This window comes from Entelurus aequoreus, linkage group LG01 (assembly GCF_033978785.1).
Source record: "Entelurus aequoreus isolate RoL-2023_Sb linkage group LG01, RoL_Eaeq_v1.1, whole genome shotgun sequence".
Taxonomy (NCBI): domain Eukaryota; kingdom Metazoa; phylum Chordata; class Actinopteri; order Syngnathiformes; family Syngnathidae; genus Entelurus; species Entelurus aequoreus.
In genome coordinates, this window is record NC_084731.1 from 41,858,962 (window position 1) to 41,886,903 (window position 27,942).

Genomic DNA, 27,942 nt, shown 5'->3' on the forward strand with positions numbered 1-27,942 from the left:
CCTGTGAGGGTTCCATTTGACCTTTAATTGTGTCACCAATTGAATGTGTTAACTTTAACTCCTCCATTAACACATGATCATGCATTTCCCAAGCATCATGTTTGCCTTTTCCAAGATCCATGATTGTACACAACCCACAATTCAAAATCAGATCAAATATATCGAAACCTTATTAATGTCAGTCAAAACACCAAAAATCAAAACCCGCTATTATTCATTTGCATTTGTTCAAACCAAACCTCACCCACGAACGGGCTTGCACAAGGAATCATAAACACCACCTTGTAATTGAAATGTACCCACAAACGGGTTGCAATCATGCACAAAACCACATAGAAATGTACCCACGAACGGGTTAAATAACAATGAATATTAACCACCAATGCATTGGATTTTTTGTTTCTGTCTTTGTGTGCACACACTATTATATGGCCATACAGTATATTAACCCGTGTAGCACGCTACATAACTTTACTTTGTTTTTGTCTTGAAAAGATGTTCTTCGAAAAGAGTTCAATATCTTCAAAAAGAGTACAAAACTTCAAACAGCGTTGCGTGTCCCAGCGCTGCTCAGCTGTCGCTCCAAACGACGAGGCCTGCGGCCGCCGTGGCTATTGTTCGATCAGCGCGGCGTCCTCCGTCTGTCTGTCGCTGCGTTGCTCTTTGGCCCCAAACAACGTTCCCGTCCGCTGTCCTCCCGTCTCTTGGTCCAAAGGAGGCGAAACAGCCCGGCCTGTGGCTGAACACCGTCCCAGCGTGCGCTCCAGGTGCACACACTGCTCGTTGATGCGGTCTAATTACTTCCTGTTCCTAATGAAGTGTCCACCGTGTGTCTTACTGACATTCAAACTTAGTCCTTTTCCAAAACGAATGAAGACTATAGTTTTCGACTTAATGTACAGCCCTTACCTTTGGGCTGGTACCGAGTGCGACTGTGTTGACCAGTTTGACGCGTGTAAATGATAGAATGTCCAGTACTGTAGAACTGTGTTTGGATATGACAATCCGTTTATTACAAGCTATCTAAATTAAATCAATTGTAAGTTATATAACAAAGTATGCTAACCTTTAGTGATGGGTCCGGCAACACCGATGCATCGGCGCATGCGTCGAGCTCATAGAGCGATACCCTGTGTCGGTGCGCGTATCGCTTTTAGAAAGTCACGTGACCGAACACGAGCTGTTTTGGTCACGTGACCGCTCATGAGCTGTTCTGGTCACGTGACCGCTCATGAACTGTATCGCACTGACGCCTGCGCGTCAAACTGTTTATTAGGAAGCGGCGCAATGCGTGTTGTTGACGAACACCGTTAGGGCCGCTTGTTGTCACTGTCACTCAAAGTTGCATTTCAAAATTACACAGAATAAATGTGTTTATTTTGTTTAGAATTCAGATGGGTTTGATTTGGTGCGCGGCATATATTGGCTGTGCGGCGCACGGTGTGCGCGGAGGACGCCTGAGCACTGCGCAATTGCGCAGGCGCGCACCTTAGAGGGAATGTTGCTCACAGGGCACAGAGGAGGCGTCAGTGCGATACAGTTCGCGTATCGGTCACGTGACCAAAGCAGCTCATGATCGGTCACGTGACTTTCTAAAAGCGGTACGCGCACCGACACAGGGTTTCGCTCTATGAGCTCGACGCATGCGCCTATGCATCTGTGTTGCAGGACCCATCACTACTGTAACTAGAGAAGGCACAGGAATGACGGCGTGGCGAAGTTGGTAGCGTGGCCGTGCCAGCAATCGGTTACTGGGGTTCAATCCCCACCTTCTACCATCCTAGTCATGATACATGTTCACATTATTTGACTGTATCTAAAAAAGATAAAAATATATTTTTATTTAAATGAAGATATTAAATAATCCTAAATGAAATACAATGACTTGGTTTATATTATTGTATATACTAGGTCATAAAATCAGTGTCAGTTGAGTCGGTCCATAGGTTGCCTGTAGGGATTTTTAATGTCCAGCAGATGTCAGTATTTAGTGACACAGTATCGACACAGTATCAATACAGTTTTGCAATGTGTCGAAACGCTTCATGAGGCCTCATCAACCCATCACTACTAACCTTGAATGGCACATTATCACAGCATTGTCACCACATGACACGACACGATATGACACGACACGGTCGAAAACTGTTTGTCCTCCAATTGCCCTGGCTCATGCTCACACCTGAACCCAATTTAAGGAGGCTACCATGGTAACCGCACCATAGCCACAGTGCCCTCCCTGTCAACACTTCCTGGTTCTTAACAGGAAGTGGACGGAGCAATCTGCCGCAAAGGAAATTCATAATGCTGAACCCAACAATCAATTAGAGAAAATAGAATAAAAAAAATATAAACAAATAAGGATATTTGGCTCCAACAGTCAGTATCGTCTCTGGTATTTTCCCTCCATACGTGTTGAGGGCGAAAGTAGTTATCAGTCACGCCCGAATGGTCACACCCATACTTGCCAACCTTGAGACCTTTAATATCGGGAGGTGGGGGGGGCGGGCGTGTTTGGGGCGGGGGGCGTGGTTGGGGCATGGCCAAGGGCGTGGTTAAGAGGAGAGTATATTTACAGCTAGAATTCACCAAATCAAGTATTTCACATATATATATATATATATATATATATATATATATATATATATATATATATATATATATATATATATATATATATATATATATATATATATATATATATATATATATATGTATGAAATACTTGACTTTCAGTGAATTCTAGCTATATATATATATTTTATTTTTATTTTTTATTTTATTATCCATATAAATAAAAGACATACTTGAATTTCAGTATTCTGCAGGCTATCCGGTAGGTGGCAGTATTGTCCTGTTTAAGAGTGTCACAACATTGCTGTTTACGGCAGACGAACTGCTTTACAGTAGACTAAACGTGACTGCTGTTGTTGTGTGTTGTTACCGCGCTGGGAGGACGTTAATGAAACTGCCTAACAATAAACCCACATAAGAAACCAAGAACTCTCTCTGCTTGTTGTACACTCTACTCTCTAAAAGCCGTAGATGTTATGACGTCATTGGGCAGGCAAGCTGCTGGGAAAGCGGACGTGAGAACGGCTGTCCCCACTCAGGTCCGCATTGAGCTGGAGGGGGCTAGGCCTCCAGCTCCGGCTGAATACCGGGAGTTTGTCGGGAGAAGGGAGGTTGTCGGGAGAGGCGCTGAATACCGGGATTCTCCCGCTAAAAACGGGAGGGTTGGCAAGTATGGTCACACCATCACCTAAGAATGTCCAGAGGAGGCCCGCCTACAAGACCTGACTAATAAAAAAGGTTTGTAACCAAAAATTTGAAACCAAAAATGTTTAGTTTGAAAATGTTTTTTTTTTTATTTATAATAATTTTTTCGTTGGCAAATATTTTTTTCAAACAAACAAACATTTTTTTCGCAATATGTCTTGCCATACTACAATCAATACATTAAATGTCATAATTCAATATTATGCTTACCATATTGGATTAAGGGTGTGTAAAGGTGAACATGTGAGTGCTATTTAATGTTTGGAGGGCTCCCATAATGTTAAAAAAAACATTTAGAAGGTCACAAACCGTTTTTTCATGCTCTGACTGTAAAAATATAACATTTATAGGAAAATTGAATTCCCGTGGTAAGTCCTGAAACCAATTAACAGCGATAGTCGAGGATTACTGTTTAATGAAGCGGCCGCAGAGCGACGAGTGTCAATGTTCGCATTGACTGCGTTGGCACTGCAGTGCGGCTCAGTGTCGTGTGGCCATGTTTGATGAACGTGTCGCAGCAGAGCTACACAAACACTCGCAGTGTGTGTCGGTACCTCGTTTGCTTTAATGAATCAAGCACTTTGCTAATATTGATATTGACGGAGTGCAGTAGTAGACAAATGCAAAGCAACTGTGTGTGATTACTAATGTGGGGGCAGGAAGTGAACACTTTCCCTGGCATGTTTTAATCTAGTTATTTATTTCATGCATTTTTTTATAATGCAGACACTGAATAAAGACGTTAAACATGAGAGTTACAAGTCCAGACCTTCTAGTGTGTTTTTGTGTGATTGTATTTGACAGTGCACTGCTAGTAGCCTTCAACAGGAGCAGCAGGCAGATACTATTCCAATCATGCATGAGTAGACAATGAGTACACAACTGCAAGGAAAAAACACACGCACACACAAAAACCTCCACATCTGTGACTTTTAGAACAAAAGCACAAACACCAACGTCACAAATGGAGAAGCGCACTGAACAAGACACTTTTCAGTTAGCGCTGCTCCAGCAGTCTTTGTTCATCAGTTAGATGGATCGATGGTCTTGAAATAGGGGATTTCAAACAACTTTGTCAACAATTAACTGTTTCAACTTTAATTCAACAAAATAATATGATACTACCCTTTGTATCGATTATTGATATTTGGATCCTCTCAGTCCTAATTGTAGTGGTAGGCTATGCCTACATATCCCAGGGTGCTTTGGGGCTGAGGGGGACTTCCTGAATGACGAGTAAACATGACAGCAACGCTACCTCTCTGTGTCCCTGAGCCATTCATTATACATGGTGTCAGAGAGTGAAAAAGAACTCAAAAGTTATAACTTTATACTCCTGTGAAGCGGTGGATGTTATCTCTTCATGAATATAGCCTGGAGGAAGCTCAGTGCTGACAATAAAAACGGAGATAAGTGAAGAAAAGTTGCTAAGCTAGCGGAGCTACACAAACCTTTCCTGATCGACAACTAAGGGAATATACAATGGCATCTACACAAATATCACACCCAGAACCATTTGACTTCTTAAATCCGTCAGGATGGCCAAGATGGATCAGAAGGTTTGAGAGATTTCGTGTTGTATCTGGATTAACAGAGAAAGAAGAGGAGTATCAGGTGAATTCACTTCTCTATGCTATGGGAGATGCAGCAGATGATATTTTGGCAGTTTTACCGTTGACTGATGAAAACAAAAAGAAGTATGATACAGTTAAAGAAGCATTTGAGCAGCACTGTGTGGGAAAACACAATGTGATTTTTGAAAGGGCCCAGTTTAACATGAGGTTCCAACAAGATGGAGAGAGTGCAGAAGCATTCATCACCACTGTGCACAAGTTAGCAGAACATTGTAACTATAGAGATCTGAAGGAAGAGCTAATAAGAGACAGAATTGTGGTTGGAATAAATGACAGGAGGCTGTCAGAACAGCTACAGATGGACTCAGAATTGACCCTGGTGAAGACAATACAAAGAGTGAGACAAAGTGAAACTGTTAAGAAACAACAGACATTAATGTACAACACTGCTGGAGAAGGAGACTCCAAGATAAATTTAGATGCTGTTCAGACAAGGTTTCAGCGCCTGGGGAAAAAGCCTCAACACTCAAACAAAGGCCAAAGGTCAGACACTCAAGGAGAAAAAGAGTGTGGCCGATGTGGAAAAGGATGCAGACATGCATGGAAAGACTGCCCAGCTAAAGATGTAGAATGTCGCAAGTGTCGCAAAATTGGACATTATGCAGTGGCCTGTTTCAGAGGGAAAGCAGTAAACACAGTCACAGAGTGCCAGTCAGACGGTGACAATGATCAGGAGGACTATGCTTTTCTAGGTGAGGTGCAAACACAGACTACAAGGCCTTGGATGGAAAATATACTACTCAACGGGGAAGCCATTAATTTTAAAATCGACACAGGAGCTGACGTGACATCCATACCGGAAAGTGTCTTTAAACCAACACGAGATGGCAAGTTGGAGAAACCACTTAAGAAACTGTTTGGACCGGGACGCAACCCCCTGAATGTAAAGGGCTGTTTCCAGGGGAAAATGCTGGCAAAAGGCCTCTTTACAGACCAACATGTTTATGTTGTGGCAGGACTGACACAACCACTTCTGGGACTACCAGCCATAGAGGCCATGCAACTGGTTCACAGAGCAGAGGCTGTCACAGCGACACAGCCTGAAACAGATTTCAAAGCAGCGTATCCAGCGGTGTTCCATGGGCTTGGTGAGCTGAAGGAGCCGTACCGCATAGAGCTGAAAAAAGGAGCGACACCTTATGCTCTCTCAACACCCAGACGGGTCCCACTGCCACTGAGAGAGAAAGTGCGTGAAGAACTGGATAGAATGGAAACTATGGGAGTCATATCAAAAGTGACAGAACCAACGGCTTGGTGCTCTGGAATGGTTGTGGTTCCAAAACCAAAGCAGGACAAACTCAGGATCTGTGTAGATCTCACAAAGCTAAACAAAGCAGTGAAAAGAGAACGCCATATTCTTCCTTCCGTCGACCAAACACTTGCGATGATGTCAGAGGCAAAGGTTTTCACAAAACTAGATGCTCGATCTGGATTTTGGCAAATCCCATTAACCCCAAAATCACGACCATTAACCACATTCATCACTCCTTTTGGGAGATATCTGTCCAACCGCCTGCCCTTTGGGATCAAATCCGCTCCAGAACATTTTCAAAGAAGGATGTCACAAATGTTGGAGGATTTTGAGGGCGTGCTGTGTCATGCAGATGATGTTCTTGTGTATGGCCGTGACAGACAGGAACATGACCAAAGACTGCACAGTGTGCTCCAGAAAATGCAGGAGGAAGGCCTCACTTTGAACGAGAAGTGTGAGTTTGCTAAGGAGCACATGATCTTTGTTGGTCACAAGGTTTCGGCAAAAGGCATCGAGCCCGACCCAAACAAAACAAAAGCGATTCTTCAGATGCCAGAGCCTGAATGCGCGGAGGATGTGCGCCGCCTAATAGGCATGGCAAATTACCTGTCCAAATTCTTGCCACAACTGGCTACTGTCACCGTGCCCCTGAAAGACCTACTGAGGGAGAAAAATGAGTGGGTCTGGGGGGAACCTCAACAGACTGCTTTTCAAAAGCTGAAAGAAGGACTGAGCTCACCGACAGCACTTGCTAAATATTCAAATGCAGCAGAGACTCAAGTAGCAGCAGATGCATCAGCATACGGAATAGGTGCTGTTCTCACGCAGAAACAGGCTGATGGCTCATGGCAACCAGTGACGTTTATTTCAAGAGGACTGACAGATACAGAGAAGCGCTATGCGCAGATTGAAAAGGAGGCGCTGGCAGCAACATGGGCGTGCGAAAGACTGACCTCCTACGTGCAGGGTCTACACTTCACACTCCTGACAGACCATAAGCCCCTGGTCCCACTGTTGAGCACCAGAGGTTTGGATGATCTGCCACCAAGGGTTCTGAGATTTCGTCTGCGACTCCTGAGGTATGATTATGACATTGTTCATGTCCCAGGGAAAAACCTCATCACTGCAGACACGCTGTCTAGAGCGCCGCTTCAGGACAAGATGTCACCTGGTGACTTGGAACTTGAAAGAGAGGTCCAGGTGTTTGTGAATACTGTTGTGTCCTCACTCCCCGCTACAGACACACGATTGGAAGAAATTAAACGGGCACAACAAGCAGATGAAACATGCAAAACAGTGTCACACTACTGTCTGACAGAATGGCCGGAAAAACACACGCTGAGGCCAGACGTTGCCCCCTACTGGAAGGTCAGAGCAGACCTGTATCTTGCAGATGACCTTCTCATGAAAGGCGAGAGACTGGTGATACCACAAACACTCAGAAGGGAGATCATGACTAAACTTCACGAAGGTCATCAAGGAATCTCCAAATGTCGCTCTAGAGCCAAGGAATCGGTATGGTGGCCTGGAATCACTGCCCACATCAGAGAGGCAGTGGACCAGTGTGAAACGTGCCAAAAATATAGAATCCAGTACAGAGAGCCGCTGATGGAGACCACAGTACCAGATCGCCCATGGCAAAAGGTGGGGATGGACCTGTTTGAATGGAGCAAAAAGACTTACCTGCTTATTGTTGATTATTTTTCTAGGTACATCGAGGTGGCAGAGCTCAGAGTTACGACATCTGAGGCCACCATTGGAGCTGTGAAAGATGCTTTTAGTCATCATGGTTACGCACAGACCGTGGTTTCTGACAATGGGCCCCAGTTTTCGTCGGAGGCATTCAGAGCATTTGCAAAAGAGTGCAGCTTCACACATGTCACGAGCAGTCCTCGCTACCCACAAGCGAATGGTGAAGCGGAGCGTGCTGTTCAAACTGTCAAGAAGCTGTGGGAAAAAGACACTGACCAAGTCAGGGCACTACTGGCATACAGAGCCACACCGCTAGAGCACGGATTCTCACCAGCGCAGTTGCTGATGGGGAGGAACCTGCGCACATCACTGCCGCAGCCTTCAAGCAAGCTGGACCCTAAATGGCCCGAGCTGCAGGAGTTTCGCCAGAAGGATGAGGAAGGGCGACGCAAGCAAGCTGCAAACTACAACCACCACCACCGTTCCCGTGCGCTCCCAGAGCTCCCGTCTGGACAGAAAGTGTGGGTCACCACGGAAGCGACCCCTGGGACTGTATTGGGAAATGCCCACACACCAAGGTCATACTTGGTAGAGACTGACAGGGGCGTTCTGAGGAGAAACAGAATCCACCTCAGAGCCACAGGTACTCCTCCTGGACAACCACAAGTCACCAGGTCAGGCAGAGTGACAAAGGCTCCTGAGAGACTTGATTTGTAGAACTCTAAAGTATTTCAAGTTCTTGTTTGTGAAAAAAAAAAAAAAAAAAAAAAGAAAAAAAAAAAGAAATGTAAGCGTTTTGTAGAACTCTAAAGTATTTCAAGTTCTTGTTTGTGGAAAAAAAAAAAAAAAAAAAGAAAAAAAAAAAAAAGAAAAAAAAAAAAGAAGTGTAAGCGAAAGATGATTGTAATACTATGTCAGAGTTATTCATTTACAGTGGTCTAAGTTCATCTAAAATGTTTGAATAAGTTTGCTTATTAGTTTGTGTTTGAATATGTTGTTGCTGAACTAAGAAGGGGAGGTGTAGTGGTAGGCTATGCCTACATATCCCAGGGTGCTTTGGGGCTGAGGGGGACTTCCTGAATGACGAGTAAACATGACAGCAACGCTACCTCTCTGTGTCCCTGAGCCATTCATTATACACTAATAACCTTCTGCCGCACAACACAAGCGAATGCGTAAGAAAGCTGTTCATAAACATGTTTGCTAAAAAAAGCACAGTTAAATTGTATGGCAATAAGGCTATGTCTACATTAAGGCGGATAACTCCTTAAACGAATAATTATTTATCCTAAGCACCGTGTCAGCCACACTAAACCATCGTTTAAGGCAGGGTTTTTCAACCACTGTGCCGCGGCACACTAGTGTGCTGTGAGATACAGTCTGATGTGCCGAGGGAGATGATCTAATTTCACCTATTTGCGGTAAAAAATATTTTTTGCAAACCAGTAATTATAGTCGGCAAATGATATGTTGTTGTTGAGTGTCGGTCCTGTCTAGAGCTCGGCAGAGTAACCGTGTAATACTCTTCCATATCAGTAGGTGGCAGCAGGTAGCTAATTGCTTTGTAGATGTCGGATACAGCGGGAGGCAGCATGCAGGTAAAAAGGTATTTAATGCTTAAACAAAAAATAAACAAAGGGTAAGTGCCTCTAAGAAAAGGCATTGAAGCTTAGGGAAGGCTATGCAGAACGAAACTAAAACTGAACTGGCGACAAAGTAAACAAAAACAGAATGCTGGACGACAGCAAAGACTTACTGTGGAGCAAAGATGGCGTCAACAATGTACATCCGAACATGACATGACAATCGACAACGTCCCCTTGAAGAAGGATAAAAACAAAGTAGATGCGGGAAATATCGCTCAAAGGAAGACATGAAACTGCTACAGGAAAATACCAAAAAAAGACAAAAAGCCACCAAAATAGGAGCGCAAGACAGGAACTAAAACACTACACACAGGAAAACAGCAAAAGAGTCAAAATAAGTCAGGGCGTGATGCGACAGGTGGTGACATTACACCTACTTTGAAACAAGAGCTATAGTGATGCATGCTTGGAAATGCTTTAAAGTCATATCCAACAGTTGCGACAACGGCTTTTTACTGTCAACTGAGTTTTGTTTTTTAATGATTTCTGCTGGTGGTGTGCCTCCGGATTTTTTCAAAGCAAAAAATGTGCCTTGGCTCAAAAAAGGTTGAAAAACACTGGTTTAAGGTCCCCCTCCTTGGATAATTTTAACACGGGTAAGTGCACTGTGTATTTCTTGACTCTCCGGCTCTTAGCTTTGTATGGACTCATTGATCGTTTACAAACTGAGTTCGGAGAGGAAGTGACGCCAGAAAGACCGCACCCTGCACAGGAAGTGACATCAGAAATAACGCGCCCCACACAGTTTCATAATAACCGGTTTCGTAACTCGGCGAGTCATCCAGACATGCCCGTGTTTCTCCTTCTTCTAAATGTACAGACGCTTGTGGAAATCGCACATGAATACCTTAAGAAAAGGAAACGCGCGATTGCAACTATTTCGGATGCAACACAGCAATGTTGAGAGACGGTTTTGGATAAGCCTTGGAAGAACGGCAGCCTGGTGGGATTTGTTTGTCAACGAGTGTGTGTCCAGGTCAGCTATGATTATACTTACGGAAAAACTTTGTCCATTTGTCGAAGGAGAGACAACGAGAATGCGGGCTCCCGTGGGTGTGATAAAAAAAGGTAGCGTGTGCTTTGTATTACCTGGCCGACGAGGGAAGACTACGGACAAACAGCGAATGCATTTGGACTGGCAAAGCACACTGTATCAGTTATTGTCCGCCATGTACGTCGCGGACTCAACGTCTAGGTCCAGAGTATATAAAGTTTGCTAACAAGTTTTTTACTTCAACATGTCCATTAAAGACTTGATTAATTTATGATGGCTCAGGTGTGATTCACTACAATAGGGCCCCACAGCATGCTGGATTCCAGTTAATTGAAATACCACAACACTGGATATTGTTCAGATAAGTTCCATTTAAGAACTTGCACACAAAGCAACACTGGAGGTGACTATGACGTGCGCATTTTCCGCGCATGTGTACTAGGTCGCGTTGGCCCGGCGGACGGAGGGGGGAGGGGGTCTTAAACGGTGGCACTGAGTGTGTGTGGACACGGATAAGGTTAGGTGGGATTTACCCTGGATAACCTTAACCGGCTTAGTGTAAAAGGGACCTAAGATTATGAATTGGCACACTTACAATAAACTTAGTCTTAAGTGCATAAGTGCGTTCACACTAACAAGTACGATAAACAAAATGCACTGTTAGCACTCCAAATATTTAGAATGTTGAGTGTGCAGTGGAAGAAACTTACCCCACTCGATAGTCGCCATCTTGGCTACTTATCGGAAAAGATGGCAGATATTTTATTTTTCAAACATTGGCGAAAATGCTCTGTCTAGTGGTTGCAATGCACCATTGAAAAGAAGAGAAGAAGCAGGTAAATATTGTGATTATGTTTTCCAGTAAGTGAACAACATTAGTAATATATTTGGGACAGCACTCCACAGTCAACATGTGCAAACCCAGAAAATAAGTACTCAGTGTACACAGTATACTGTACTTATTGAAGTGCACTGACATAAGTATTCATTTCGTGACACGACATGTGTATGCATACAAAGCTAAATTAGTGCCTTTTGTACTTTGAAAACTTTGAATCTAATTTTGATGTAGAATTATGTCAAATACATTATTGTATTAAAACATAAAAATACATGTTTTCTGGTTGAATATGGTTGTGATTCACTAACATGCTGTGGTCTTGCTTCCGCATACTCTGCAAAGTCTGATGTGCACCAACTCCCGAAAAAGTACAATTACATCCTCTTTAGCCGCCATACAAGACTTCCAAAGTTCCAGGCTTTAAACCAAAGCAATCATTGGACTAGATCCCTGTCAGCCCCGACCACTGACTTTGAATACATTCATGAAGCGCTGACACACATGGTCATGAAATAATTAAATACAATGTTAAATCATGAAATAATTTATCAAGTCGTGAAATAATTAAGTTGTGAAACCAATGATGAAATAATTAATTATAAATCATAATTACATTTTAAATATTCAATTAAATCATTAATTGAATCATTAATTATATGATTAAATAATTAACTAAATATTAAAATATTTAATTCAATGAGTGGTTCCCAAACTTCTTTCACTAACTACAGCCTCAGAAAACACTTGGCTCTCCAGGTACCACCATAATGACCAACATTAAAATACAGTAGAGTAGTAGAGTAGCTAGGCTCCACCCACTATGATTAGCTAAGAATAGATGCTGACCCATCGGGCACTTCAGGGTGTCATCGTCATCATTTCTACCAAATAAGATCAAGATCTGAGTTTGTGGAGCCGAGTTGTTAACGCTCCGTGTTTTGTGGCAAATCATCGGAGCAATGTTTGGGGCCATGCCACGCCCACATCTTATGGCGTAGGAAAAATGTGCTTAAAATCGATCATCCCCTATATGCGTAGTATCCGTAATTTTAATGCGACTCATTTGGTCAAAGTCCTAGGAGGAGTTAGTAAAGTATGACCCCTATTTTCGCAGAAAAATGCAAGACGAAAACCAATATGGCTGTGGTAGCCATTTGTGTTATTTTTATTTCTGTAGTCCTACATATATTAAGTTGAATTGATTATTTGTTGTTTGATGAATACTTGGGCCTACTGCACTGATGCACTTTGGTGTTGGTAATTGTGGTGGTGTTTGATGGATACTTGGTGCCTACTGCGCTACTGCACTTTGGTGTTGGTCATTGTGGTGGTCACCTGTGACGGAAGCATATAGGGGCGCACAGGTGAAACTAAATGGACAAATGTGGGGTTGAGAGACTGGCGGGGAAAAAATGTTTTGACCACTGCTTACGCAACACTTGAGCCTTAATTTTGTTTATAGCTTTGTATGTAGTTAAAGTTGCTTTTGTTAACCTTGGAAAGAAAACCTTTTTTTTCGCAAATAAGGCTATTTTTGGAAAGACTAAAGTTGTAGTCGGAAGTGCGTATGATAATGCACGACCTGTCCTGGCTCAGCCACGGCCTTTGGTTTAGGACCTGGAAAGCTTGGAAATGCTGATACAATGGCCAACTTTCTGTTTGTTCTAAGATACGGGTTCCTGAGACTTCTATGTGCGTCCCGTCATGACAGACGTCTCCTACAATTTTCGTGTCAGTACGTAAAACTGGTATTTTTTCTAATATTGAACGTGGCGCTAGAGAGACAATTTTGAAATTTCATTTTCGGGACCCAAAAAAAAAAGCATTTTTTCCCTACCTGATGCTCCTTCAAATTATGGGGACTTTTCTTGCATGTTAAGGACCTCAAAAAGGCGTCCAAACGTAGAGAAGAAAAAACACAGCAATTTTAATAGGGCCCCTGTGGGGCTTGCTCTGCTGCTCGAGCCCTAATTAATTAATGGCCCATTGAAGTAGTTATTTAAATGTTGTTTTATTTGTTTTCATCCCATTTAATTCATTTTAAATACACTGATGTATTTTTCAAAATTAAACAGTAAAATTAGATTTTTCAGTTTCAAAGTCTTTTTTTCCAAAGACAGAATGTAGCTTCACAATTGTTTCAATGTTTCACAATGTTTTATAACAAAGTGATGTCGCCAACTAGTGGCCTGACATGCGTATTACACTCCTTCAACCGGCAAACTTTTGTGCTAACGTTATTGTCTGTGTGTAAACCAACGTATGCTCAGCCTCATGCTGACATTCGCACAGGAGAATTTATTTGTTTCCCTCTGAGGGTTTCTCCTGCTTTGATGTCTGAGAGAGCGTCGTCTCCTCACTTGTCAAACCTTTCGAATAGAAATAACACAGGAAGTGATGCAACGCACTATTTGTGTCTCAAAGGACTTGTGTTTGCGCATGCACACGCAAAAACACACACACACACTGCATTTGCATAGTTTCTGAGTGATTAAACAAGACGATGGCCCTAACGCCTCCGAGGCCACAGAGTTGGACCCAATTCCACATTTGGCTACAATCCAATTTCTTTGACCAGTGAGTGTGTGTGTGTGTGTGTGTGTGTGTGTGTGTGTGTGTGTGTGTGTGTGTGTGTGTGTGTGTGTGATTGATGTGGTGTCCCCCTGATTGATGCGTGTAGACGCGATGAAGAAGGCGCGACGAGGACCTTTGTTCTGCCTCTTTACACCTTCAAACATGCAGATTGCTTATGACAGGGACGATGGCTCACTTGCACCAACACAGGAAGTAAACCTGCCTATTTACAGTTTTAGGCCCCGTTTAGACAAAGCCGAAGAAGGTAATCCAGGGTAAATCCCACCTACCCTTCTCCGTGTCCACACACAATAATGCCACCGTCTAAGACCACCTGCCCCGCTCCGTCCGCCGGCGCAACGTGATCTAGTACGCATGCGTGGAAAATGCGCACGTCATAGTCACCTCCAGTGTTGCTTTGTGTGCAAGTTCTTAATTTAAATGTAACTTATCTGAACAAAATCCAGTGTTGTGGTATTTCAATTAAGTGGAATCCAGTGTGCTGTGGGGCCCTATTGTAGTGAATCACACCTGAGCCATCATAAATTAATCAAATCTTTATTAGACACGTAAACAATGTGATAAAAAACATTTTACATCAATCAAACTAGGGATCTAGATATCTGGTCAGCACACTCCTCACTCTTTTGCCTTCACCTTCATTGTCCATTTGTTTTTGGTGACTTTATATACTCTGGACCTAGACGTTGAGTCCGTGACATACATGGTGGACAATAACTGATGCAGTCTGCTTTGCCAGTCCAAAAGCATTCAACGTTTTCCATAGTTTTCCCTCGACGGCCAGGTAATACAAAGCACAGGCTACCTTTTTTTTATCACATCCACAGGAGCCCGCATTCTCGTTGTCTCTCCTTCGACAAATGGACAAAGTTTTTCGGTAAGTAGAATCACAGCTGACCTGGACATTGGAAAGTTCTCTTGCCGTCTGAGAAGTGTTGTATCCCAAATAGCTGCAATCGCTTTCTCTTAAGGTATTCATGTGTGATTTCCACAAGCGTCTGTACAGACGGAAGGAGAAACACGGGCATGTCTGGATGACTCGCCTCCATATTTCCAGTGGTTAGCTCCGAGTTACGAAACCGCTTTATTATGAAGCTGGTTGTGGCACGTTCTTTCTGACGTCACTTCCTGTGTGAGGCGCGGTCTTTCTGGCGTCACTTCATCTCCGAACACAGTTTGTGAACGATCAATGAGTCCATACAAAGAGATTCAAGAAATACACGGTGCACTTAGCCGTGTAAAAAATTGTCCGAGAAGTGGGACCTTAAACGTTGGTTTAGTGTGGCTGAAATGGGGCTTAGGCTAAATGAAATTTCGTAAAAAAATGTGCCCCACTGTAGTGGCTGCTGTTGGCAGGAGGTCTGTGCTCCTGATGTTTCCCTCTGGTTTTCATGTGGGTTTTTTTGCCTTTTGGTTCGGGACCCTTTGGGACTGTGTGACAAGGGGTGGCACTTTCGTGACTTCTGCGGTGCTTTTTGGTGAACTTCTGGATCGAGAGTTGGTGGGCGGCCGAGGGTGGAGTCGGCTCTCTTGGTTGCTTTGTTGGGTCTGCTCCTGTCTCTGGCCATGCTCCCCCTAACCCCAGCAGAAGATGGCGTGGAACACCGCAGAGACCACCACAGTGTATATGTTTTTTTTTTATTATTGTTTCACTTTTGTGGCTGTTTGCAGAAGTGGCTGGTTGCAACAGCTCTGCTCTTTTTATGTCTTTAATGTCCTTTATGATCTTTGATGTTTTCCTCTTACACACATGTTTATGTGTGCTATAACTGAGGGTTTTTTTCCCCTTGGCCTCAGTCTGGACCCCCTCTCCAGGGGCCCATGTTTTACTTGTTTCTCACCTTTTTTATAAGGGGCGCCGGAAGTTGGCAGACCCGTCAGCGTTCCTATTCTGTCTCCCTGTAATGTTTGACTGCTCTTCAATGGGATTGTGCTGAAAATCTTAATTTCCCCTCGGGGATTATTAAAGTATTTCTGATTCTGATTCTGATTACGCTGCCTACTAGAGAACTGGCTCAGCCAGAAAAAGAGGAGTTTAGCATATTTAAAAGCATGTATAAGCGCTCCTCCCTGGTGATTGTCTTTTGTCGGCATGTGTAGAATTCCCCGTCCTCGTTTTTAGCGGGCTGACACAGAAAACGCAATAATCCAATAAAGTGGAAAATTGACACGCTAATACATCCAAAACGTGCTAAAACAGCGTGAAAGTGCGTTTATATGTGGATTTCTCTGCGTTACATCACTCTTCTGAGCCCCGCTGGGAGATTCATTAGCATAATAATTAAGCCAGAGCTGTTTGTTCCTGTTTTGCTGCACGACGTGCACACTTCTCAAGTTTAGCCATCACTCATTTTAAGGAAGTGTGTGTGTGTGTGTGTGTGCTTCTCATTAAAAGCAGTGATTGACTCAAAGACAGTGACCAGAGAATTTCAATCCGACCTCCTTTAAAATCAGTACTTAGCAGGACTAAGCAGCACACCCGCTATGAAAACATTAACCCCCTCTCCCTCCATCCATCCCCATGTTGACACTCCTCTTATCACAGGAGTGTATTGACATAACTCGAGTTGTAATGCAGAGAGAGGATAATGATGTTCCCACTAATGAATTGATTAGCATTTAAATTGCTATGAAAGCGACACAGCGGAGACTTTTTTCTATTAGAGGTCAAAGTTCATGGCGAACTCTCTTCGCTTGATTGAAAGCTGATGGTTTCCCACATGTGTGCGCGCGGACAGTCTGATACAACTTGTTCAATTCTGAAACAATACCGACATTGGAGTCTTGAGTATTGGCCAATGCCAGTGTTTGAAAGTTTTATTTTAAAAAGCATTTAATTACAGTTACTCATTACTTTGCTCAAAAGGTAATGAGTAAATTACTAGAGTAAATCTAGGTAATGTCATGTCTGTTCATGTTTTTGTTTTGGCCATGTGTTTGTTTTTTGGACTCTTTTTAGTTCCTGGTTGCACTTCCTTGTTTGTTCGTTTCCATAGCAACTCAGTTTTCACCTGTCCTGTCACGCACCTGTTTCACGTTTTGAGTCACGCACCTGTTTTCACTGATCATGTCACTATTTAAATCTGTCTGTTTCTGTTGTTCGTGCTGGCGACCTCACACTTTTTCATCCCTCTACTTCATGTCATGTTCACAGTTCCTTGTCAAGTAAGTTTTGTTTATTAATGCCACAGTTAGTGTTTTTGTTTCATTGTTCATTGTTTCTGCCTTTGTGCAAGTTTTATTTTCATAGTTTTTGTACTTCCGCCATTGTGCGCGCCTTTTGTTTATTATTTTTTGAGTGTTAATATTAAATCATGTTTCTTAATTCACGTCTTGCCCGTGCCAATTTTCCGTTGCCTTCCGGAGAAACAAAACCCAAGAACCAAGTATTGACAGTCAAAAAAAGAATAAACAAAAGGCGCGCACAATGGCGGAAGTACAAAAACTTGGCTATGGAAATAAAACTTGCACAAAGGCAGAAACTATGAACAATGAAACAAAAACACTAACTGTGGCATTAATAAACAAAACTTACTTGACAAGGAACTGTGAACATGACATGAAGTAGAGGGATGAAAAAGTGCAAGGAAGTGCAACCAGGAACTAAAAAGAGTCCAAAAAACAAACACATGGCCAAAACAAAAAAATGAACAGACATGACAGGTAACACTTTAGTATGGGGAACACATATTCAACTTATTAACATGCAAATTAGTAACATATTGCCTCTTAATTAGTCATTAGTAAGTACTTATTAATGCCTTATTCTAGTATACAACCAGTAAGCCATTAACTAAGAGTCTTCCCTCAATAACCTCAGAATTATTGCTTATTAGTAACCCTAACCCTTATATGTTCTTCTAGTGTCCAAATAACTCTAAATTAAGTCTTTGTTACTTTAATAAGCAACTAATTAATGGTGAATATGTTCCCCATACTAAAGTATACCACAATCTAATATCTGGCATATCCGGTTGAGATGTTTCATTTTACCAAAGTGTGTGTATGTGCCTTTAAAAAGTGTGGCCTAGTGATGTGACGTGTGACCCCTCCCCCCTCCAAATATATATATATATGTCTTTCTTTTTTATGCATTCCAGCTACTAAATAAATGCGATCAAAAGTCTGCTTACAATGGAGCCCATGGGAGTCGGTCTATTCCGCCTATAAAGCGCTTAAAAAAACATCCAAACATCTCCGTCAAGGTTTTATATACATAATGGAAGTATATATGTAATGTATTAACAGGAATATTCATAATAACATGTAATATTTACGTATTTTGATCATATTAAGCATACATTGACTTAAAAAAATCATCAAAACGTTTTCTTTTTCTTTCGACATCATCACTGATTACTACTCACTGCAAACTTCACGAGAGACAACAAACATAATAAAACGTCACTTACTGTACAATGTCTGCCGTCGTTAGGATGTCGACAGTTAGGATCTTGATATATTCCCATTTAGATGAAGAATGCCTCCTACTCTTCGCGAGGAAAAAAGGGGAAGTGGAACCAATCGCAGATCAAGTTACTTTTCGTGTCTTTCTCGCCCTTTTCCGTGTCTAAATTGGATGCCAAAATTGACCAAGTGGTCAAAGTATGTACTCATCTTTCTGTCCGCCCTGAGATCGGTAGGTCATGGGTTCAAACCCCGGCCGAGTCATACCAAAGACTATAACAATGTGACCCATTACCTCCCTGCTTGGCATTCAGCATCAAGGGTTGGAATTGGGGGTTAAATCACCAAAATGATTCCCGAGCGTCGCCACCGCTCTGCTGCTCACTGCTCCCCTCACCTCCCAAGGGGTGAACATGGGGATGGGTCAAATGCACAGGATAATTTCACCACCTAGTGTGTGTGACTATTGTTGGGACTTTAACTTTAACTTTTTAACTTTATGAAAAAAAATTCTAATATCTGGGATATCCGGTTGAGATGTTTAATTTTACCAAAGTGTGTGTATGTGCCTTTAAAAAGTGTGGCCTAGTGATGTGTGACTTCCCCACCAAGTATACATATGTCTTTCTTTTTTATGCATTCCAACTAGTAAATAAATGCGATCAAAAGTCTGCTTACAATGGAGCCCATGGGAGTCGGTCTATTCCGCCTATAAAGCGCTTAAAAAAACATCCAAACATCTCCGTCAAAGTGTTATATATATAATGGAAGTATATATGTAATGTAGTAACAGGCATATTCATAATAACATGTAATATTTACGTATTTTGGTCATTTTAAGCATACATTGACTTAAAAAAATAATCTCAACATTCGCTTTTTCTTTCGACATCATCACTGATTACTACTCACTGCAAACTTCATGAGAGACAACAAACGCAATTAAACATCACTTACTGTACAACATCTGCTGTCATCGAGATGTCGACTGTTAGGATATTGATATATTCCCATTTAGATGAAGAATGACTCATAGTCTTCGCGAGGGAAAAAGGAGGAGTGGAACCAAGCGCAGATCAAGTTACTTTTCGTTTCATTCTCGACATTTCCGGGTCTAAATTGGATGCCAAAATTGACCAACTGGTAAAAGTGTGTCCTTGTCTTTCGACTATCAAGATGAGAGAAATTATTTATGATCTAGAACAGGGGTGTCAAACTCATTTTAGATTGGGGGCCACATGGAGAAAAATCTACTCCTAAGTGGGCCGGACTGGTAAAATCATGGCACGATAACTTAAAAATAAAGACAACTTCAGATTGTTTTCTTTGTTTAAAAATGGAACAAGCACATTCTGAAATTGTACAAATCATAATGTTTTTTTGTTTGTTTTTACAATTACCTGTTGTTGTTAATAGTATATATACTTTATTTGGCATTATTTATATTTTCTGAATAAATTATGCGATAATGTTCATCAGTCAACTCATTGGTGTTAATTTTCAATTTGTTAAGATAAAAAAATTATATCAAAATCAAATTACAGTATATTATCTATGTAGTTTGATAATTTTCCTCGACTGATGTACTAACATCATGTGGTTTATTTTGTAGTATGTAGCATCATCTACAAAGATAAAAATAATTACTATTATGACATCCAGTGGACACATTTAGAACAGCAGTTTCTTTCATTCAAAAATTTCAGGTTCATTTTTATACTTAGCAAACTCATCCTGTGGGCCGGTAAAACCTGTTTGCAGGCCTTATCCGGCCTTCGGGCCGTACATTTGACACCCCTGATCTAGAATAAACTTTCATCAGCTCTGGGCGAGAAAGCAGCTCACTAGACGATGATGTCAACAAAGCCACATAAACTAGTTTTCTCCCTCTGATCATGGCGTAGCTATAAATAATTGGTTTATGTTAGCGCTTATAATAACAATATCACTAATACTGGGTAATATTCAAGTCACCAAATGTAAATGGAATATTGTAGCCGTTTTTTGGATAGTTATTTAGAGGGATTTATGGGCGGGATAGCGGACGTCCCAAGAGCTCCATTGTAAGCTGACTTTAATTTAAGTTTATTTATAAGTGAGAATTTTTTTAATACATCCGTTGTCTTGGCTTTCACAATGATTGTGAACGATAGGCAAAATTACAAAACAAGGTAAGTTCCCCTTTAATAAAGAGATTGAATGTGCTTCCATGACTTTAGTCTTCTTGTCCACAAACGGGGTATTGTAGGATTGCAAGCTTGTCACTTCAATCATTCACTTGTTGTTAATTATTCCTTACACGTTGTGTGTTGTTTGCTTTGTGATGTTGCCTTATTTTATTTGATAGCAAGTTCATTTTAGTGTGATGCTGGTTGTTGCTTTCACTCGTAATAATAGGTTTCCTGCGTTGACCTTGCTGTGCTTCTGACGTTGTTTCGTTGACATAAAGCCACATCAAAAGTTGAGTTGAGTTGAGTTTGAGTTTATTTCGAACATGCAAGCATACAACATGATACATCACAATTTCCAAGTAGAGTGTGACGTTACATCTTAGTCTCGGTAACGACGTTGTAACGTTTATAAAAGTAATTAATTCAGTTTAAGAGACTGTTCAAACTACTTTTGTACAAGTGTTCACAAAGTACAAAGAAGAACAATTATGATGAACATCTTGAACCTTTTTTTTTCTTTATTTGAGATAAAGATTACTTATGTATTTAATATTTGTTTACTTAATATGGTATTTTAATTATTTATTATTTATTTATTCACTGTTTTGTTACAGAGAACAAGGAAATGGGATACAATTGCTATAATATGAAAAGGGGTAGAATTAAATAAGCTCTGCTTCTTCCTACTCCTTTTCGGACGTGCTGTAACTGGAAATATGTGATGCATTACAGCAGGGGTCCTTAAACCGGATCCGGACGGCCAGCGTCCAAAATCTGGCCCGCGGGGAGTCCTAAGTTAAAAAAAAAGTTTTAAAAAAAATGCTATTTTTTTACTTTTATTTTTTTTTAAATCTGTCCTTTCTAATCCATTTTCTACTGCTTGTTACTCTCGGTGTCTCCTAGCCGCTCAGGCAAATCATATTGTCAAAAAATGCATTTTCCCATTGATAACGGGACATCATCGCGCTCGGAATATATATGTATATATATATATATATATATATATATATATATATATATATATATATATATATATATATATATATATATATATATACACACACACACATAAACACAGCCCGGCCCCCGGACACATTTTTTTAACCCAATGCGGCCCCCGAGTCAAAAAGTTTGGGGACCCCTGCATTACATTGTATTGTGTGTTCGAAATAAACTGAAACTGAACTGAACTGAAATGAACACAAACATTGTAACTGCCAGGTCGTCACAAAGTGATGCAGTTCACACGCAGCCAATCAATGTCATTTACAGTGTGTTACGCCTGCATGTTGCTGTTAAATGCTGCATGTTAACTTTTGATTTTGCAAAACGAACAAACATTGGACACTCACTTTCCCATGTTACGAAAGTACATACGTACTTATTCTTGTGTCACGGAATGTTGATTTATGGATATTAATCATGAGATGCTTTTACAAGATTACATAAATGTTCATTAAAAACTGTGTAATTATGTATTTTACAGACAAAAAGTAATACACTTTATCCCATACTTGTGCTACAGCACACATTTCATTGTGCAAAAGGTGAATGTTTTTTAAGGGGAACTAAATGTGATCTCTGAAAAGGGTATATATCTCAAATTATTTCACAACGGGACCCCCCAACCAGACATTGAACAGCTCATGAAAATTAAGATTGTGTATTATCATTGTAAATGGACCAACACTCTTACAGTGCATTTTAAAATAATATAATGGAAATGACTGCTCTTATTTGATTATTATAATAAAATGTTTAACTTGTTACGTCAGCTTTGGGACAGGTGTGATGCTAATGTGCAGGTCTGATGTTGCTCACATTATTTTACAGACAAAAAGTAATACACTGTATCCCATAATGTGCTACAGTACACATTTCATTGTGCAAAAGGTGAATGTTTTAAGGGGAACTAAATGTGATCTCTGGATTGGCAGAGGTGGTGGTTCCTCTCTTTAAGAAGGGGAACTGGAGGGTGTGTTCCAACTATCGTGGGATCACACTCCTCAGCCTTCCCGGTAAGGTTTATTCAGGTGTACTGGAGAGGAGGCTACGCCGGATAGTCGAACCTCGGATTCAGGAGGAACAATGTGGTTTCCATCCTGGTCGTGGAACTGTGGACCAGCTCTATACTCTCGGCAGGGTCCTTGAGGGTACATGGGAGTTTGCCATGTGCTTTGTGGACTTGGAGAAGGCATTCGACCGTGTCCCTCGGGAAGTCCTGTGGGGAGTGCTCAGAGAGTATGGGGTATCGGACTGTCTGATTGTGGCGGTCCGCTCCCTGTACGATCAGTGTCAGAGCTTGGTCCGCATTGCCGGCAGTGTGTCGGACACATTTCCAGTGAGGGTTGGACTCCGCCAAGGCTGCCCTTTGTCACCGATTCTGTTCATAACTTATTATGGACAGAATTTCTAGGCGCAGTCAAGGCGTTGAGGGGATCTGGTTTGGTGGCTGCAGGATTAGTTCTCTGCTTTTTGCAGATGATGTGGTCCTGATGGCTTCATCTGGCCAGGATCTTCAGCTCTCGCTGGATCGGTTCGCAGCCGAGTGTGAAGCGACTGGGATGAGAATCAGCACCTCCAAGTCCGAGTCCATGGTTCTCGCCCGGAAAAGGGTGGAGTGCCATCTCCGGGTTGGGGAGGAGACCCTGCCCCAAGTTGAGAAGTTCAAGTACCTAGGAGTCTTGTTTACGAGTGAGGGAAGAGTGGATCGTGAGATCGACAGGCGGATCGGTGCGGCATCTTCAGTAATGCGGACGCTGTATCGATCCGTTGTGGTGAAGAAGGAGCTGAGCCGCAAGGCAAAGCTCTCAATTTACCGGTCGATCTACGTTCCCATCCTCACCTATGGTCATGAGCTTTGGGTTATGACCAAAAGCACAAGATCCCGGGTACAAGCGGCCGAAGTGAGTTTCCTCCGCCGGGTGGCGGGGCTCTCCCTTAGAGATAGGGTGAGAAGCTCTACCATCCGGGGGGAACTCAAAGTAAAGCCGCTGCTCCTCCACATCGAGAGGAGCCAGATGAAGTGGTTCGGGCATCTGGTCAGGATGCCACCCAAACGCCTCCCTAGGGAGGTGTTTATGGCACGTCCAACCAGTAGGAGGCCACGGGGAAGACCCAGGACACGTTGGGAAGACTATGTCTCCCGGCTGGCCTGGGAACGCCTCGGGATCCCCAGGGAAGAGCTGGACGAAGTGGCTGGGGAGAGGAAAGTCTGGGCTTCCCTGCTTAGGCTGCTGCCCCTGCGACCCGACCTCGGATAAGCGGAAAAAGATGGATGGATGGATGGATGGATGGATGGATGGATGGATGGATAAATGTGATCTCTGAAAAGGGTACATATCTCAAATTATTTCACAACAGGACCCCCAACCAGACATTGAACAGCTCATGAAAATCAAGATTTGTTTTATTTCCATTGTCAATGGGCCAACACTCTTACAGTGCATTTTAAAATAATATAATGGAAATGACTGCTCTGATTTGATTCTTATAATAAAACGTTTAACTTGTTACGTCAGCTTTGGGACAGGTGTGCAGGTCTGATGTTGCTCACATGTGGTCCAAAGAATGCACATATAAAACATTAGAGGGAACATTGCTTCTTACCGTGACATAAACGCATGAGTTTATTCTCATATGAGTTATTTGAGTTTATTGGCCTGGTTGACTTTAGTTTGTTTGTGCAATGACTCGGACGGACTTTCCACTCCGTGTATGCAGGTGGTGTATTGCATGCCAAGAAGAGCAATATTCTGCACTCCAGAGCAAACCTGCCGCTGGACTTTGCAGTCTAAGCAGTGGAGCTGAGATTAGAACACAGTTACCCGATCACAAGGAATAAACTTGACAAATGTGACTTTGTGGCTCAGCTCAGCTAGTGGTTTTCTTTTAAGAACGGTTCTCCCCCGGCAGCATCGACAGACAGCTCATAGGAGAGAATGTAAGCAAAGACGCACAAAAGATGGAGAACAATGTTCATACGATGAGCTGCTAGTTTGTCCCGTCGATGTCCTCACCCTTGTCCTCGATGCTGTGATGAAAAATGCTATTGATTGACCGCGAGTCTCATGCACGCTTCCATCCTTTCCACGGGTGAAGGTCCCATGGATCCTTTAATTTCGATGTCATTCCCACACAAGACATTTTAAAACTGACAGCTAAAATAATTTGCGGCTTAGCTTTGCAAGAACATACAGTGTACATGTACACCGGCCACAGTGTCATTCATTGCCCATGTTTTAGAATGCTTGTACTTTGCACATTTTACCCTCTCATATGTATATATGTTAAATACTACAAATTAGAAATAAGGTGCATTAAAGTTGTGCACCACTGCACCATCATTGTATCTGTGCATTGATTAACTAGGGATTGTATTACCGGATTTTCCGGACTATAAGGCGCACTTAAAATCCTTTTTTTTCTCCTCAAAACTCGACAGTGTGCCTTATAACCCAGTGCGCTTAATGTACGGAATAATTCTGGTTTTGCTTACCGACCTCAAAGCAATTTTATTTGGTACATGGTGTAATGATAAGTGTGACTAGTAGATGGCAGTCAAACATAAGAGATACGTGTAGACTGCAATATGATGGCAATATGACTCAAGTAAACAACACCAACATGTTATACATGTATGTTCCAATGAAAATATAGAACATTACACACAGCGCTCAAAAAACTATCAAAATGTTTTAGTACGACTTTGGTAAGCTATAAAGCCGCACCGCTTAATGGATTGTACTGTGCTTGAACATATGAGTATTATTATGGTGTCAGTATAAAATAAGACATATTATCTGACGTTTTGTTTCGCAATGTTATGCAAAATCAACTTTTCTTACTTTTTGGTACCTGCTGATCCAGGGCCGGCCCGTGGCATAGGCCGTATAGGCAAATGCTAAGGGCGCCGTCCATCAGGGGGCGCCACGCCAGTGCCACAAATGTTGGAGGGAAAAAAAAAAAAAGTTGGTACTATTATTTCTAAATACATAAAATAATCCCACGTTAATTAAAATGCAAAGTACAGCCTATTTAATACAAATATTATTTGTTACAACATTACCCCCCCCCCCCCCCCCCCCGGCACGGTGCGCCCCCTCCCTTCCCGTATCATGACTCTTTTTGGACGTCACCACATAAAAAAAATCAACACAAGATGTCAAAACGGCCAAAACTGTCAGGTGCCCAGGGGAGAAAAGAAGGGGAGAAACGAGAAAAAGACAGAGGTAGCAGGTAGTTAACGTTAGCCTACATTAAATTATTTGTCTGTTACAGAATGTGATAGTAACCTGTCTTTTTAGCATTAAGCTAATGTTACATGATTCGGCAATTGCTAATCAATAAATAGCTAGTTCTGTTTTAACGTCGGGTTAATATTGTGGAGGGGGCTAAATTGTTATGGAAAATAATAATGTAACGTTAGGTAATTACAGTACTCCCTGGTGTACAGTAATTTGTAAGTCATTCTAGTTAATGCAATATTAAAAAGCACAAATAGAGAACTCTGTAGGATCCCCTTTTTTTGTAATATAGTTGTTAAAGTCATACTGGTTTGATATCTTGTTTTGTGCAGTGCCTTATTTATATTGTATTTTTAATTTATTTTATGCAACTTGTTGACACGTTTTATTTTGTGTTTATGTATGTAAAAAATATTGTATTTCATATATTCATTTTTTATTTTTTGTATTCATTTATTTATCCATATTTTTTTTTATCTCGTTAACTATTCTGATTGTTAATTTGCTTTCTTTAAGTAAAAAAAAAGGTCAAAGACAAAGCTATTCGGTTTCTTGTGAGTATATACACTTCACTGCCGATGTGGGGGGGCGCCACCTAAAATCTTGCCTAGGGCGCCAGATTGGTTAGGGCCGGGCCTGTGCTGTTCTGTATTTGGCTTATGCATAAATCCTGAAAAATTGCGGGCATCCGCCTTTGTAGTCCGTGGTGACACCGTAGTCGCTAAGCTTCTTCTTTTTCTCTATCTTCTTGTTATGGGACATTCATCCTCCGCTGTTGCCATTTCTAATATAAAGTAGTGTAAAGTTATTACTTATATCTGTCAGTAAACTCGCGATGAAAGGGCTAAAACATACCGGTGTAGTGAGTTTACATTATTCACACAAGGAACTTTAGCTATTAGAGAGTTCAGGTCGGACGTCTTTTTATGGGACACATTTTCGGTGTTGTTGTTTCCGGATGAGGCGATGCTGCTCCGTTATTGATTTAAGTAAAGTCTGAATGTCATTAAAACAGTTAGCGCCATCTTTTGACACTTCTTCCACTCCCGTCCTTGCACGCTACACTGCTACAACAAAGATGGCGGGGAGAAGACGCTGCCGAAGGTGAGCCACGTAAATAAGACTGCCCACCAAACGGTGCAGCGGCTTAAAGATGATCTGTAAAACATAATCTATGCAACATTTTGACCAAAGAACCACCATTACATGTTATGTAGACCACAAGGAAGTGTTTTCAATTTAGAAAAAAAATAAGACTCCTTTAATGCTCCCTATAAGCGGATAAGATTTATATATGAAAAAAGATCGGAAATAGACCATTCTTCGGCAGTTCGCTTTATAATCCTGTGCGCCCTATGGTCCGGAAAATACGATAGTTTGTTTTCAGTCGCTAAAAAGCCTGTTTTTGAACGAGTTGTCACATTTTCAAAACTCTAACCACAATTAGCACAGCATCAGTCTTTTGTGACCGTACCATTCGCATAGTTAATGTTGTTTTCACACAATACGCAGTCAGTCAACACATTTCCACAATGGTTACATTTTCCATCATATGTTACAACCAAATTATGGATTGCTTTTGTATTATTTACAAATGTTAACACACAACATCCCACAATAGCAAAAACAATATTCCAAACCTTAGATAAAGTGTAAAAACATGTGCCTCTGCAATGATATCAGTTCGAAAACAATATTTCTCAGCTGATAATAAACACTTATATAGTTGACACAGCTCATTTATGTTGGGTAAATTGGGTCAACCACAGCTAATTCCAGTCTGGCTTAGACTCAGTGGTGGTGGTCAGGAGGAATTTGAGGAGTGCATGTTTTTGGAATCAGAAACAGAAAAAGACCAACACTGTAATGTCTGGATGAGAAAGAGTGAGAGGAAGGGGCCCAAGGAAAAGAGCAGGCCCAAGGACAGGGAAAGGTAGAAGTTTAAGAATGTGTGGTGGTGGCCTTAGTATGGGTTGAAAAGAACAGTATTCAGTGATGAAATTCATGTTGTTATCATTGACCATGGAATCAATCGCGCTCCTTCACTACAATAAGAGAGGCTAGTGAAAGGGTGCAGCCCAATTTGAGGAAATCAACGGTTGCCTCCATTATACGCATCTGTCAACAAACCACCAGGTAAGTATGGATTGCTTATATATAGGCCATACATGGATTGCTTGTTTTG

General features: G+C 41.7%; 2 protein-coding genes across 2 annotated transcripts in view; both read left to right on the forward strand.

Moving 5' to 3' along the window:
* The window catches only part of LOC133652298 (glutamate receptor-interacting protein 2-like), a 400,480-nt gene that overhangs the window by 59,258 nt on the left and 313,280 nt on the right, over positions 1-27,942 (forward strand). The gene's annotated exons all lie outside the window — the stretch shown is intronic.
* LOC133652290 (uncharacterized protein K02A2.6-like) lies at positions 4,519-8,050 on the forward strand. Its single transcript, XM_062050876.1, has 2 exons — positions 4,519-7,809; positions 7,875-8,050. Exons 1-2 carry the CDS (start codon positions 4,762-4,764, stop codon positions 7,911-7,913), a joined length of 3,087 nt encoding a protein of 1,028 aa, XP_061906860.1. The 5' UTR covers positions 4,519-4,761; the 3' UTR covers positions 7,914-8,050.

What these genes read in the sequence shown, in the direction of transcription:
- LOC133652290 (XM_062050876.1), top strand. Translation starts at nt 4,762, where the DNA reads ATGGCATCTACACAAATATCACACCCAGAACCATTTGACTTCTTAAAT. An exon ending in CAGATCGCCCATGGCAAAAG is followed by an intron (nt 7,810 to 7,874) that starts GTGGGGATGGAC and finishes TTATTTTTCTAG; the next exon opens with GTACATCGAGGTGGCAGAGC.